Source organism: Amphiura filiformis, chromosome 15 (genome assembly GCF_039555335.1).
Source record: "Amphiura filiformis chromosome 15, Afil_fr2py, whole genome shotgun sequence".
NCBI classification, from domain to species: Eukaryota; Metazoa; Echinodermata; class Ophiuroidea; order Amphilepidida; family Amphiuridae; genus Amphiura; species Amphiura filiformis.
Genome location: NC_092642.1, coordinates 7,155,220 through 7,167,818, shown reverse-complemented (window position 1 = coordinate 7,167,818; position 12,599 = coordinate 7,155,220). Strand labels below are relative to the sequence as shown.

Genomic DNA, 12,599 nt, shown 5'->3' with positions numbered 1-12,599 from the left:
TGTACACTCACACATCTGCACTTAGTGCACTATACACACCCCCGTCACCGACTAATTATATTACAACCATACACCCCTCCAGGCTCCCTCCTTAATTGGCAGATTTTATTTATATTATAAAGAGTAGGTGGAATTTCTCACTCGTTAAACATAAAGGGGAAACAAATTTCAATTTGTTGTTATACTTACAGATAGTTTTGTAGATCCTGATCTAGTTGATCCATGCTTTCTGTTGTTGCGGACGGGCTATGGGTTGTGCTAATTGTAGGTCTATATGTTATCTCAGCCGTCTCTGTTGAAGCGCTACTTGCTGAAATGAACATGAAAATGTGTATAGAACTTTTGTTAACTCGACTGAAGAGGTATTATTAAACAAAGATTCGAACACCCACGGAACATTATTATTACTTTGATTACAAGGACTGCTACTTCTTCTTTTTATTATGTGTATGTGAGCATAGCATGGAAAGGTGTATGCTGGGCTACACCAAAAGGGACAGGAAAACAGTGGCATGGATCAGGAGCCAAACAGAAGTTACAGACATAATCCACACAATAAAGATGAAGAAGTGGCATTGGGCTGGCCATCTTGCAAGATCAACATATAATAGATGGACAAAGAATGTCACAGAATGGAGGCCTTGGCTGGGCTCAAGACACCAAGGCAGACAGAAAGTCAGATGGAGGGATGAGATAGCAAGTTTCATGGGGATCAGGTGGATGGCAAAAGCAAATGACAGGAAACTTTGGTGCCAACTTGGGGGAGGCTTTCGTCCTGCAGTGGGATGAATACGGCTGATGATGATGATGATGATGATGAAAGATGTTTCTCTTGGCTGTGGAGGGTCTGGAGGTGACAGGGATGTGAGGTCAGTAATCATGGTAATTCGAAATTAGAGGTCTCTCAATTGAGGAATTTGGCATCAACAAAGAAGGTCATTGGGTAAAAGTTCGAACAATAATCATGATAATGTTATCAGGTAATACTTGTAGTATACTGCCCATTTAGAATACGTACAACAACAGACAGATTATTCCCAGCAATAAGGTTAGGTACTGTAGAACAAGCTTTAACAAGTAAAAGAATCGAATACATAAAAAACCCATTTTATCGAAATAATGACAATTAATGAATCAAGCAATCATACCTGTAACATTTGTTTGTGTCTTACTTTCAGTTGTCATTGGACCAATTGTCGTTGCTTCATCTGTAGGTTCATCGCTTACAGTACTCACTGTTGAAGAAATGATCATTGAAGTAAATGAAAGGAGTAAGTTAGGATCAGCACAGTAATTGTAAATGTGACTTTTAAGTTGTGTATGACTAATAGTTTTTACTATTCCATTCCGTGATACCAGCGCAACTGTAAAAAATTAAAATGTTTTAAAAATTGCCAAAAAAAAATGAAGGATAAGTCATTCAAATTGTCATTTGGTTTTTTGAAATGCAAAATTTTGCAAAAAAAAAAAAAAACTAAAACAAAGAAAATTGCAGTATTGACAAAGTTGAAGCCCATTCAAATATGTAGCTAATGTATATACTGTCAGTACATAAATTGCAGATTAGTGTAAAATGCCTCATTTTATCTTAAACACGCGGCTTTCGGCGGAACAGGCTATGTTAGCACATCTATGACAATAACAAAGGTACCAAAATGTGAGCAAATATGAGCAAATCACTGAATGCACCTTTAAGGTATGAGGTGTATAGAATAAGTATGAATCGAACGGATGACCAGTGGACACCCATGGTATTTAGCGAATTCCAGGGGTTAAAGTTTACACAGGGGTCACAATTCAAAATTCTTTGTGTGTGTGTGGGGGGTGTAGTGCCACAAATAACATAATAACCCAGTGACGCAAAGTACAGGTCCATACATTCCTATTAGCCAGTATTTATGGAGTGTCGAAACATTTGGGGTTTATAAAAGTTTTCAAGGGGTCATGGCTGGTTAGTACCCAAACACATTCAAAATACTTCTTCTCCAAAAAGGGTAAGATGGGGGGGGGTAAATACTATTGGATTTAAAACTCAGGTAAGTGAATAAAGATTGGCTGACATTTGGTTGTTTATGGCTTACTGTGACCAAGACGTTTATTGCCTGACATTTGGTTGTTTATGGGTTACTCTCTATATGCCCAGCGTATGCAGCACGTCACTAACTCTTAATATGATATATGGTATATTATGTGAACAATTAAAGATGTTATTTTCATTGAAGGGTGAATTCTATATGACTGAGTTAAACATGTTAGTGTAATTGTGTGATCCCAAAGGAGCACACATTGGTATTGTCTCAGATACGACCTTATTCGCAAGCTATACTTGTTATTAGGTATATCTGTGTTCTTGAATTTTCCTGGGGCGTCAACTGTGATTAAATCTAGGCACCTATTTATTTTGAACTTGAACTTGAGAGGCCGGCAAACTGGCTTGAAATGCGCACAATCTACATAATTGTAGCGCAAGTCTACGTATAGACGCGACATTTTGCATCTTAAACTATCTATTATAAATTAGCCAGTTTGCCTAATTTGTAAGGCTAAAAACCTTTACGATCTACATTATTTATGGAAAAAATAAATTGCGATGGGAAGAATAGGGTAATCATACAGGGGGTAAAAGTAGTCCAACAGGGCAAATTTGTTTTACTGTGTACACCGGGGTGCACCGGTCAGTACGACACGCCGCTAGTCCGACTACACAAAAATTCCCTATACTTAGGGTTGCGTCAGTCCGAAAATGAAAAACACTGCGGTAGTCCGAAAAAAGCATGGGCTGCTCCGAAAATGAAAACCCAGTCCGACACTGCGCTAGTCCTAAATTTATTTCTGAAAAACACACTAGTTAGAATTGTCGGACAGCAGTGTTTTTACTACAATTCTGAAAAACACTCCGCAAGTCAAAATCTAAAAGCACTTATTCAGTCCGACACGGCGCTAGTCTTAAACCGAAAAACACTGCGCTAGTCTAGCTCGAGATACTCTAGCTAAAATACAGGTTTACATTTACTATCTTACATTATCTTGCTGTATTTCAGCTAGAGCTCCAAACGACAAGCTTCCGGGTTTTTTGGAGAACAATACTGTTACGTAAGATGAAGAAGAAACCCGCCTCGGAGCCCGCCCTACTCATTATTTCATTGTACTTATTGCAATTTGCCTCACACATTACGTAATCAACACAAAGCTTTTGTGAGGATTAGTGAGTGGATAAGAAATTGACAGTGGAGGATACGAAGGACACGCCTATTGTTAGTTGTCAATCATGAATTGCCCCAACGTATTAATATTTTACTGCATGTCATTCCGCAAACACCAAGACAAATTATGCCGTATTTTTTTAAAGATCATCTCATATGAAGTAAGCTGAATGCGATCTGTACTTTTGTAACATTCCGATCGCTTTTGATCACCTATTATCGGCAAATTTGCTTGAAAACACGTGAGTTCATGTTGTGTAAACATAATTAGCATAGACACAAATGAAATTACGATGCAATACAATGCAATTTGAATGCGCAGCAGATCTATAGAAATAACGTTGCCCGGTTTTATGCAGAATTAGACCCTGTCTGCGCTAGTCCGAATCCATGTTCAAACTAGCACAGTGTTTCATAGATTCGGAGTAGCGCATTGGTTCACAGATTCTGACTAGCGCAGTGGTTCACAATACAATATGTGGTATCAATGCATTATTTCCACCTATCAGCCTCTTTGAAAAGAATCAATAGGCGCTGGCTACTATAGGTAAAGATTAAAATTTGTTTATCTGTCTCTCTCTGTCTCTGTCTGTCTCCCTCTCTCTCTCTCTTTCTGGCATCAAACCGACTGCGGGAGCTTTGATTCTTTACCTTGCAGTTGACAACCAACGACTTCAAAACGCAAGCTGATCCATTGGTTCCACTCGGTAGGGAGTATTCGGATGTAAGACGCACTGACTGGAGTAGGGAAAGGATTGGTGATAACCGTATCTTGATCGGTATTTCCATCAAATATCTGTGTTAGGAATAGGACTTCAATATCAATAAGAAAATTGATGGTTTGTCCACATAGGCGACGGAAGTGGTGGGTGGACGGAGGGGACTCGTGCCCCCATAAGGGGGACATCCCCCTAAAATCTTAATATAATAAAAATTAAAGCAATAATTGCCCTGTGCATTTTCCTTTTAAGCTCAAAACACCGTGTCTTGGGCCACAATCCCGGGCCGAAATATGGTCAAATTGCCAATAAAATACCAAAATTCAACTTCATTGTGGGCTGAAATAGTCTTCGGACGCAAATATCCCAATAAAACTGCCGCAGAATATGGTCACCACAAATTGTAATGCTTCCGCCACCACTGCTTGTCCACATCTAGTCTTATTACGTCTATACCAGGGGGGTGACACTAAATTCACGGCTTTTGTTTAGCCACGCAAACCTATGGCAAATTTTGTTGGCTTGCTCTCAACAAAGTGAGGCAAGGTATCGATCGGTTATGAATAATTCACATCAACTCTTACTCAGCCCATGTGATTGAGGTCACCACATAAAGGTGTCGTAAGTTTAGCGAATCGAACCTGTTGAAGATAGTAAAAAGCGCCCCAAGCAAGGTTAGACCGGGCGGAAGTGGGTCAACTACTATGATCCCATCAGGCCACAGTGATTTGTTTCTGCAAGAAAGTCTTTTAATTTGATAAGGGAATGTCTTGTTGATATAGTAATGTCGAAATTGAAACTAACTATCGATAATAGAAAGGAAATATACGACAAGCATAAGATATGAAATACAATGAGTATTTGAAGTCAAAAAATCATTTGACACTTCACGTGACCTTCCAAAATGGCACCCGCGGCAATAGTTTTTGCCATGTGCTTCTTCCCTGTGGAAAAGTATCCCGAAAAATATCAATCTGCACTAATACACTTATTGGTGTAGCCTGCCAGTATGAATTAGTGTTGAAAAGTAGAATAGCACCGTAATTTTGACATTTAATTGTATACCGCCACTAATAATCCAAAAATCCGATCTTTATTCATCACGTCTATTGGCTCATTTTCTTACATTGCACTATTATAGGCACTTCAACATCGATGATAACCAGCGTACACCACAAGACCCCAGAAAAAAAATCATAGGCTCACGTCAAGCCGTCTGTACACCTGTCTTCAATCATATAATAGCAACGCTCTGCAGGGTCTATTGTTCTATTGTTTCCGATTAGAGCGCTGACATATTGGAAATTGTTGCCAATCAATATTCATGAGAGTGTACATTCAACGTCCAGTTTGAGAAATTGGGTGAGTTGTGTTTGGTAGGTGTGAAATACATCTGACTGGGCGTTTTAATTACGTAACGAATAAAGGCATTGACATCATCGAATGGCTGCCCAGTGCTGTTATGTGTTTAGTTATTATATAGGGCTAATAATTATTATTAAATGTATTCATCATTCCTTTCTATTACCTTCTCTGTACTTATTCTTTCCTAGGCCTACACTTTATCACTCCCTCGCTCTCATTGTCCCCTCTCACCCTCACTCTCTCATTCCCATCATTTTCCTTATATTTCTATTTATCTACTTGTCTTTATTATATCTTTTTATTTCTCCCTTCCTCCAGCCCTATCTCATTCTCCATATCCTCTCCTCCCTCTTCCTCCCTCCTCCCTCCCAAGACTTAACAGAGGTGAATCTGCCCTCCCCAACCCCTCCCCTCTTTGGGTACGCCACTATTTCCATACCAATCTCCTTCTTAAAATAAAATTAAATGGACATTTCTTAAACACAACCTTTATAGGCCTATACTTATACTTACATGTATACGTATAGCGATTACTATTATAGTGTAATATAGATATGTGGAAATGGCAGCCTTCATACATTCTAATGTGTAATCGATCAGCAAAAGCATTCAATTTATTTAAATGAAACGCCTAACGTCAGGTGGGTGGTAAAGATAATTGCATCGACAGCTAAAGCCTCCTTATAGATTTCAGACCCACACAAGCACACATTTGGGATAGGTGAGTACAATGGTACCACTTTACACATGACTGCCCTTACACATGACTGTAGTGTGGTCACTTATTGATACTCGCCTGATGTGTAGAGCGTTAATATGATGCCGGATCAGTGACCAATTTAATGGCGGAACCCTTTATTCGAAACAATGGTACCACTTTTATGAATAGCCTGTCGCAACTTCTAATCGGCATCAAACGAACAAAAGATTATATAATCTATTGCGACTCTATTTCTATTTAAAAGCTCTTTGTATAATAGATTGAATACAATACCGTTCTTTAGAGACTAATCTTACAGGTGCAAGTGATTAGCATTTCTTTGACATCTATGGTTCAATGCATCGGTAGGTCCTACTGGATGAACGTGAGTGCGAGCGATATAGTCAAAATTGTATTCATCTATTGTTATGGTAGTTAATCCGATTTAAGTACGTCACTTCGCCAGCGTGCCTATAAACGTATTCTGTTAGGGGGTAGCCTACATTAAACAATTACAATTTCAAACTTTGTGATTGGCAATAGGCCCCTACCGGTAGGCCTACATTAAAAAGTATGCATGGGTGGTGACACCCAGGAGCGATTATAGTATTTGTTTCCTAGCTACATCATATTTTGATTGTTTCCGTTTGCCATAATTTAACACAGAATAAAAGCAAAACTCACTGAAAAATAACTTTGCTGACAAATCAACTAAGTTTAGGGAGTGTTCAGAAATACTTTGGTGGGGTGACAATATATTTTTTCGTGTTACAAATTTTTAACCCCCCATCCCCTCTTCGTGAACCAAAAACTTTGTTGACCCCCGGTCTCACAAGTTAATGGACCTAGAACTGTTATGACCCCCACCCTCATATTTTAATATTTAAAAGTACAAAACTATTTTGCCTCCCCCCCCCCCAAACCTGTACCATTGTACATCAAACGATAGAGGAAATAATATTATTAAATAATACTAAAACTTGTATTTATGTCAGTGTTGTGAGTCGGTAAATTACCGGTTAATTTACATGGTAATTTAGTAAAATAGGGTAATTTTAAAAAAATTAAAACTTCAAATAATATTGTTTTTGTTAAAATGTACGTTCGGCACATAGGCCTACGCGTCATGGCCTACTCTGCTTGGCAAAGCTAGTCTGGTCGGAATGTGCATAATAACAGAGAAGATGTAATAAAGAGGAGGGTCAACGGAATTATATCCTTGAGATAATCCCGTAGGTAATCCTGTCGCATCTATTCATAGTCCTTTATTCTCAAGTAGTTAGACATCCACTTGAAATATCCTATGATGTTATGTGTGTGACCGCCCATGGTTGACCAATTTTCACTTCAGAATTGAAAATATTTCCCATGTTTCTATAAAGAATTTGTTAAAAAGTATGAAACGTGTGTGTTAAGGACCTGCTGCTTGGATGGGATACCACATGTGGGTAATACAAGAAAGAAATCGAGTGCTGTAAAATGTCCCCCAAATCCACCGTTTTTGTAAATATATAAATTTCTAAAGAAGAAATTTTTAGGATTTTTTAGAGAGGTGATGATTGTTGATCATTTCTATTTTATTATTTTATATATTTTCCTGTCATTTCCTGCCAACCTAATAAAGATATTCTGATAATTGATAACATTCTTTATCTTAAATAATAGAGTCTGAAAGTGGCAACAAGTAGCAAAAATTATAATTTGCCATAGAACTTCAGTCATATTTTATCTGAAATCTGACAAGATGACAGGGTCTGCATGCATGCTGTGTATAGCATGATGACATGCACACACTGACCTATCCCTAAAAGCAGTTAGCTGCAACTTGTGTATCACACCCATCCCGGGTTCAAACCCTATTGTGGTATTCTATTGTTAAGCAGCTAAATAGGGTGATTCATCATTTACTTTGAGTGTAACGGTCTCACACATATTTTGTTTGAGGATAGCTTGATCAACCTCCTCTTTATTACATCTTCTCTGATAATAATTATGTTTCGTTCGGTAGCCGATACAATTAACGGAAACTACTCTGTCCCTTGATCAAACGTCTATTATATTAACGCCCTCTAGCCAGGTCAGACCATCATTTTAATAACAATATGCTATTAACATATGAATTGGACACATGCAAATTACGAAGTGTCACATCCTGATTTAATAATCCTTGTCTATACTTAACGCGCAGGCCCAAAGTCGGGAATAAATAAATGCTGCCAAAATTCTAATATGAAAGGTGCGCAGTTCTTCAAATGAAATTAACCTAAAAACTCACCATAGCGCTCTGATTGTTTGCTGACTGCACAAACTCCCAATAGCTACCATCATTGCTGTACTGAACTTTAAATTTTGTCACCCACTGTGGACAACAATCGTCATTGACGTTTGAAGCCCTTCCTTGAGTCAACACCCCGGTAACCATTGTTGAGACGCCTAGATCTACTTGAATCCATTGATTAGTGTCATTGTATTTTTCACCAACACTCCACGCTCCAGTGGTCATGGTAGCAGTGTTTCTAATAAACTGTGCAGGTCGATTCAGACGAGCATTGCTAGGTCCGTGGTTGTCGTTCCATACGGTGGAAGCATTGAGTTGACTGTCAAGTATACGACCATCCTCTAAACCGAGAGGTTCTTGGCAAGCAGCTTCTAAAAGATACACAATTGAAGCAATAATTGTAACATGTGCCGGGGCTTCAACGGCTTTTATACAGAGCCAAATGTTCGTCCACCATTGCCGAAGCATAGACTGAAATCAACTGAAACTGTATTTAATCAATTGTCCAAATACAAAGTGTCCAAGAAAAGTCCCTTAACTTGGCTTCAATTATGCCATATATACTGCGCCAATAAAGTATCCTTACACTTGGAAAAATAATCACAATTTCCAAACTGAACAATATTGGGGTAATTTTTTTAATAGATGCACTATTTAATCCTGCACAATGAAAAATAACCAAATATTAAAAGTACTCTCAAAAACTTCTAGCAAATATATTTCTCTAACATGACCTAAAATTACAGCTAGGTTAGATGTTCAGAAATTTGGTACTTTGGTAAAATAGTGAGTGAGGGCAAGGCACAGCTAGCCAACTCCCGTGTTAATTGAATGGAGATTTGACCGAAAATTTTGGTAAACGGACCGCTCACTTCTGAAGAATGCCACACAAGCTACATTTAAAGTACTCTCTGTTCGATCATCATGATGAGTTTCTTATATAGTATGCCGAAATTGGGTACTGTAGGTGATTGACAAAGGGTCGTACTTCGCTGATGAGTAAGTGACAGTGAACATGAAAATCAGCGCCCATAACCCAAGTTAGTAGCTAGTTAGTGGAGGCCGTCGCGGGACTGATTATTGATTATTGAAGTGCCTTATTAATAGATACGCACGATTTAGGGCAAGAAAAAAAAACCGGGACACTTTTGGAGACATCATCATCATCATCATCATCATCATCATCATCATCATCATCATCATCATCATCATCATCATCATCATCATCATCACTGTCTACATTTTTTCTAAACAACATACTGTTTTAATAAGATTTTTTCACGATTTTCATCACAAAACAAATATAATGCATAAGAAATAGTTTGTTTTAGAGCGTGATGATGAAATAATACATCACGGTTTTCATCACGAAACAAAGTAATACATAAGAAATCAATTTTTCGTGAGTGATGAAATAAAACATCACGATTTTCATCACGAAACAAAGTAATAGGCCTACAAAAGAAATACATTTTTCGAGAGTGATTGAATAAAACATCACGATTTTCATCACGGAACAAAGTAATACATACGACCAGAGAAGATGATAAAAGAGGAGGTCGCTCGCTCCCCACATCAAATAAATAATGTGTGCATCCGCCTATTGATGGAAACAATGATCTAATCCGATTGATCAACTAATACGATAAGTGGCTTTGCGAGTCACGACTGTCTAGCTCTAAACGGCGCATGCCCGGATATCAATTTGTTACGTCAGATGACCGCGAAATATAATTTCTGTATTGTTTGGCATGACCGGCTGCTAAGTTTGACCCGAGATCCCTGTGAAAAAGACCCTCATTTTGGATCCAAATAGCATTTTTGGACACGTTTGGACACAAAACGGGAGTATATGGAGAAACTGACACGAGTTTGAACTACTGATTACACTTGTTTTAAGTTTCCGTAAACAGCCGGAAATATTCAAATGCTCTTCATTTAAATTTCTTTTCCTTTGACCTTATATTAATTTTACTAGAACATTAATTATGCTTGACTTTCCATAACTTAACAAAATATTTGATTTTTTACTGTGAGTTGCGATACATATAATGCTTTTTCACTCGTTTAAAAATCATGGTCACCCTGGTTAGTATTATTTTTTTTAAAGAAAAAAAACATGATTTGACTGCGAAATTGGGAATTTAACGATGTACTTCCGTGTGTGGAATATTTTCTCCACTAAGAAAACTATCGAATCAGTCGAGTGTGTGGCGGATGAACAGATTACCACAAAGGAAGTTTCAAGTGGCGTTTTAAGTACCCCAAACAAAGAAAAGTGAATGGAGGATAACTGTGGGTAATCGGATTATATGTTCGAGCGATCTCCTCTTTTCTCATCTTCTCTGATACGACATCGTTTGTTTGATTGCAATCAACCGCGACAGTTCGTCTCACACACATAACAATGCACTGCGATCAAATAGGTTGATGACAACATGTGATTGAATGGACTGCACTGCGCCATGATTACGGTGCACCGGTTCAAATCCTTTGTTTGGAGCCAATCAATAATTTCACGTACAGCCTCTATGCAAATTAGAGTTTACACACGCTGCAGCTGGGGTAATCGATCGAAGCTGGTTGCCGTTAGTGATCGAATGCATGAGCTTATTTGCTTTACTGAATCGATTTACTGGATTAATGTCCTGTTAACTGGGTTTAATGCCACAAAGGTCGAATCGGGCTTGCCGTGGACCATAAGTGCATCATGCGCGATTGTAACGGAAGAGGAGGATAAACAACAGGAGGAGGAACATATCAAACATGCGCTAAATCAATGTGGATATCCTAACTGGACGATTGAAAAGGTAGAACATCAGATCAGAGATAAGACCAAAGCGAATAAGAAAGCAAAGGACAAGAACACAGAAAGTAGTAAGGGCATGGTAGTGATACCATATGTCCAAGGTGTGTCTGAAAGACTGCAACGAGTGTTTAAAAAGCATAACATCCAGACTGCGATGAGACCACACAATACGCTATAAAAAAACCCTTGTGAACCCCAAAGACAAAATAGAAGCCACCAAAACTTGCGATTGTGTTTATGAAATACCATGCAAAAACTGCAAGAAGTCGTACATTGGGGAAACCGGCAGACCCTTCGGGGTAAGACTGAAAGAACATTTAAAAGAATCTGAAAAGAAAACAGGGAGGAAATTCACACGCGCTGTTCGAAAGGAGTCGGTCGATGAAATTAACAAGTCCGCCATCACAGACCATGTATCACAACAAAACCATGTCATTGATTGGGAGGCAGCTAAAGTAATCGACAAAGACTCATGCAAGCAAACCAGATGGATTAGAGAAGCAATGTGGATCAGAAAACGGGGGCCAACTGTATATTTTTTCGTAATACTAGTCCAAGTAAAACACACTTACGTGCAGATGTTTAGATAGCTATCAGCTATATTTCTCAATGCTACTGTTGATGTGATGATCGTTGAACAGCTGTTGTTGATCGCTACGATTTTTTCCATCAACAGGTCGTCAAAGATGTGACTTAGGTTGTACTGGCCCTCGTCTCGGTTCATTGTGGTGCCTTGTTTTCTGATGGTGATGGCCTCCTTTATCCATCTTGTGTATTTAGCACTCTCTTTACCAACAATATTTGCCTCCTCCCAATTGATGACATGATTATTGTCCACGACATGGTCAGTTATCGCTGATTTGTGGATGGTTGATTGCGATGCTTTCCTGTTGCACAGCGTCATCATCCCTATATCTTCGTGTCAAAAATTGCCGTGATAGTACGGCGAATCCTCTCGTTTTTCAATAGCTACGCATGGCGAATTTGTTCGAGATAGGCCGAATGACTCAGGCTAAGCATACCATTTACACCATACGACTATCATATGAGATACCACCAAGTTTCTATTCTACACATTATTACGATTTGTGCATGCTCTAGTACCCCATATGATGTTGCTATTACAAGAAAATCGATTTGTTTTCAGGGAAAACCCAGGTTTTGTTTTTAATACACTAACTTGAAATTAAATACACTAATTAGCGGCCATGGCTGTTTGATGTGGATATGTTTTACTGCATTTTACAAGTAACGATTTTTAAATCGTAAATTAAAATTGTGATATATTTAATTTTGAGAATTTACAATTAGGCCTATATAAAGGAACACATTTAGCCCATTCACCTAAGATCCAGGTGTTGTATAGAGTATTCAATCATCATGGACTATTACACAATGCATATGTAAACTTTCTTTATCTGTGTCAATAATAGAGTATTAATTTCAATATAATCAGCAACGGAGTATGGAGCTGTATGGAAAAAAATATTTATAATATAGGGTGTTGACACTGTGTGTTGGCTCT

General features: G+C 38.3%; 1 protein-coding gene across 1 annotated transcript in view; it reads right to left on the bottom strand.

Annotated features, from left to right (window-relative positions):
• Nucleotides 1–185: 185 nt before the first annotated feature.
• LOC140172090 (EGF-like repeat and discoidin I-like domain-containing protein 3) overlaps nucleotides 186–12,599 on the bottom strand; it is a 29,718-nt gene continuing 17,304 nt past the window's right edge. Inside the window, exons 6-9 of the mRNA XM_072195438.1 lie at nucleotides 8,263–8,636; nucleotides 3,855–3,999; nucleotides 1,149–1,235; nucleotides 186–310 (exon numbers count right to left, since the gene is read on the bottom strand). Of these exons, the coding sequence (XP_072051539.1) occupies nucleotides 186–310; nucleotides 1,149–1,235; nucleotides 3,855–3,999; nucleotides 8,263–8,636 (731 nt within the window). The remainder of the gene's footprint in view (nucleotides 311–1,148; nucleotides 1,236–3,854; nucleotides 4,000–8,262; nucleotides 8,637–12,599) is intronic.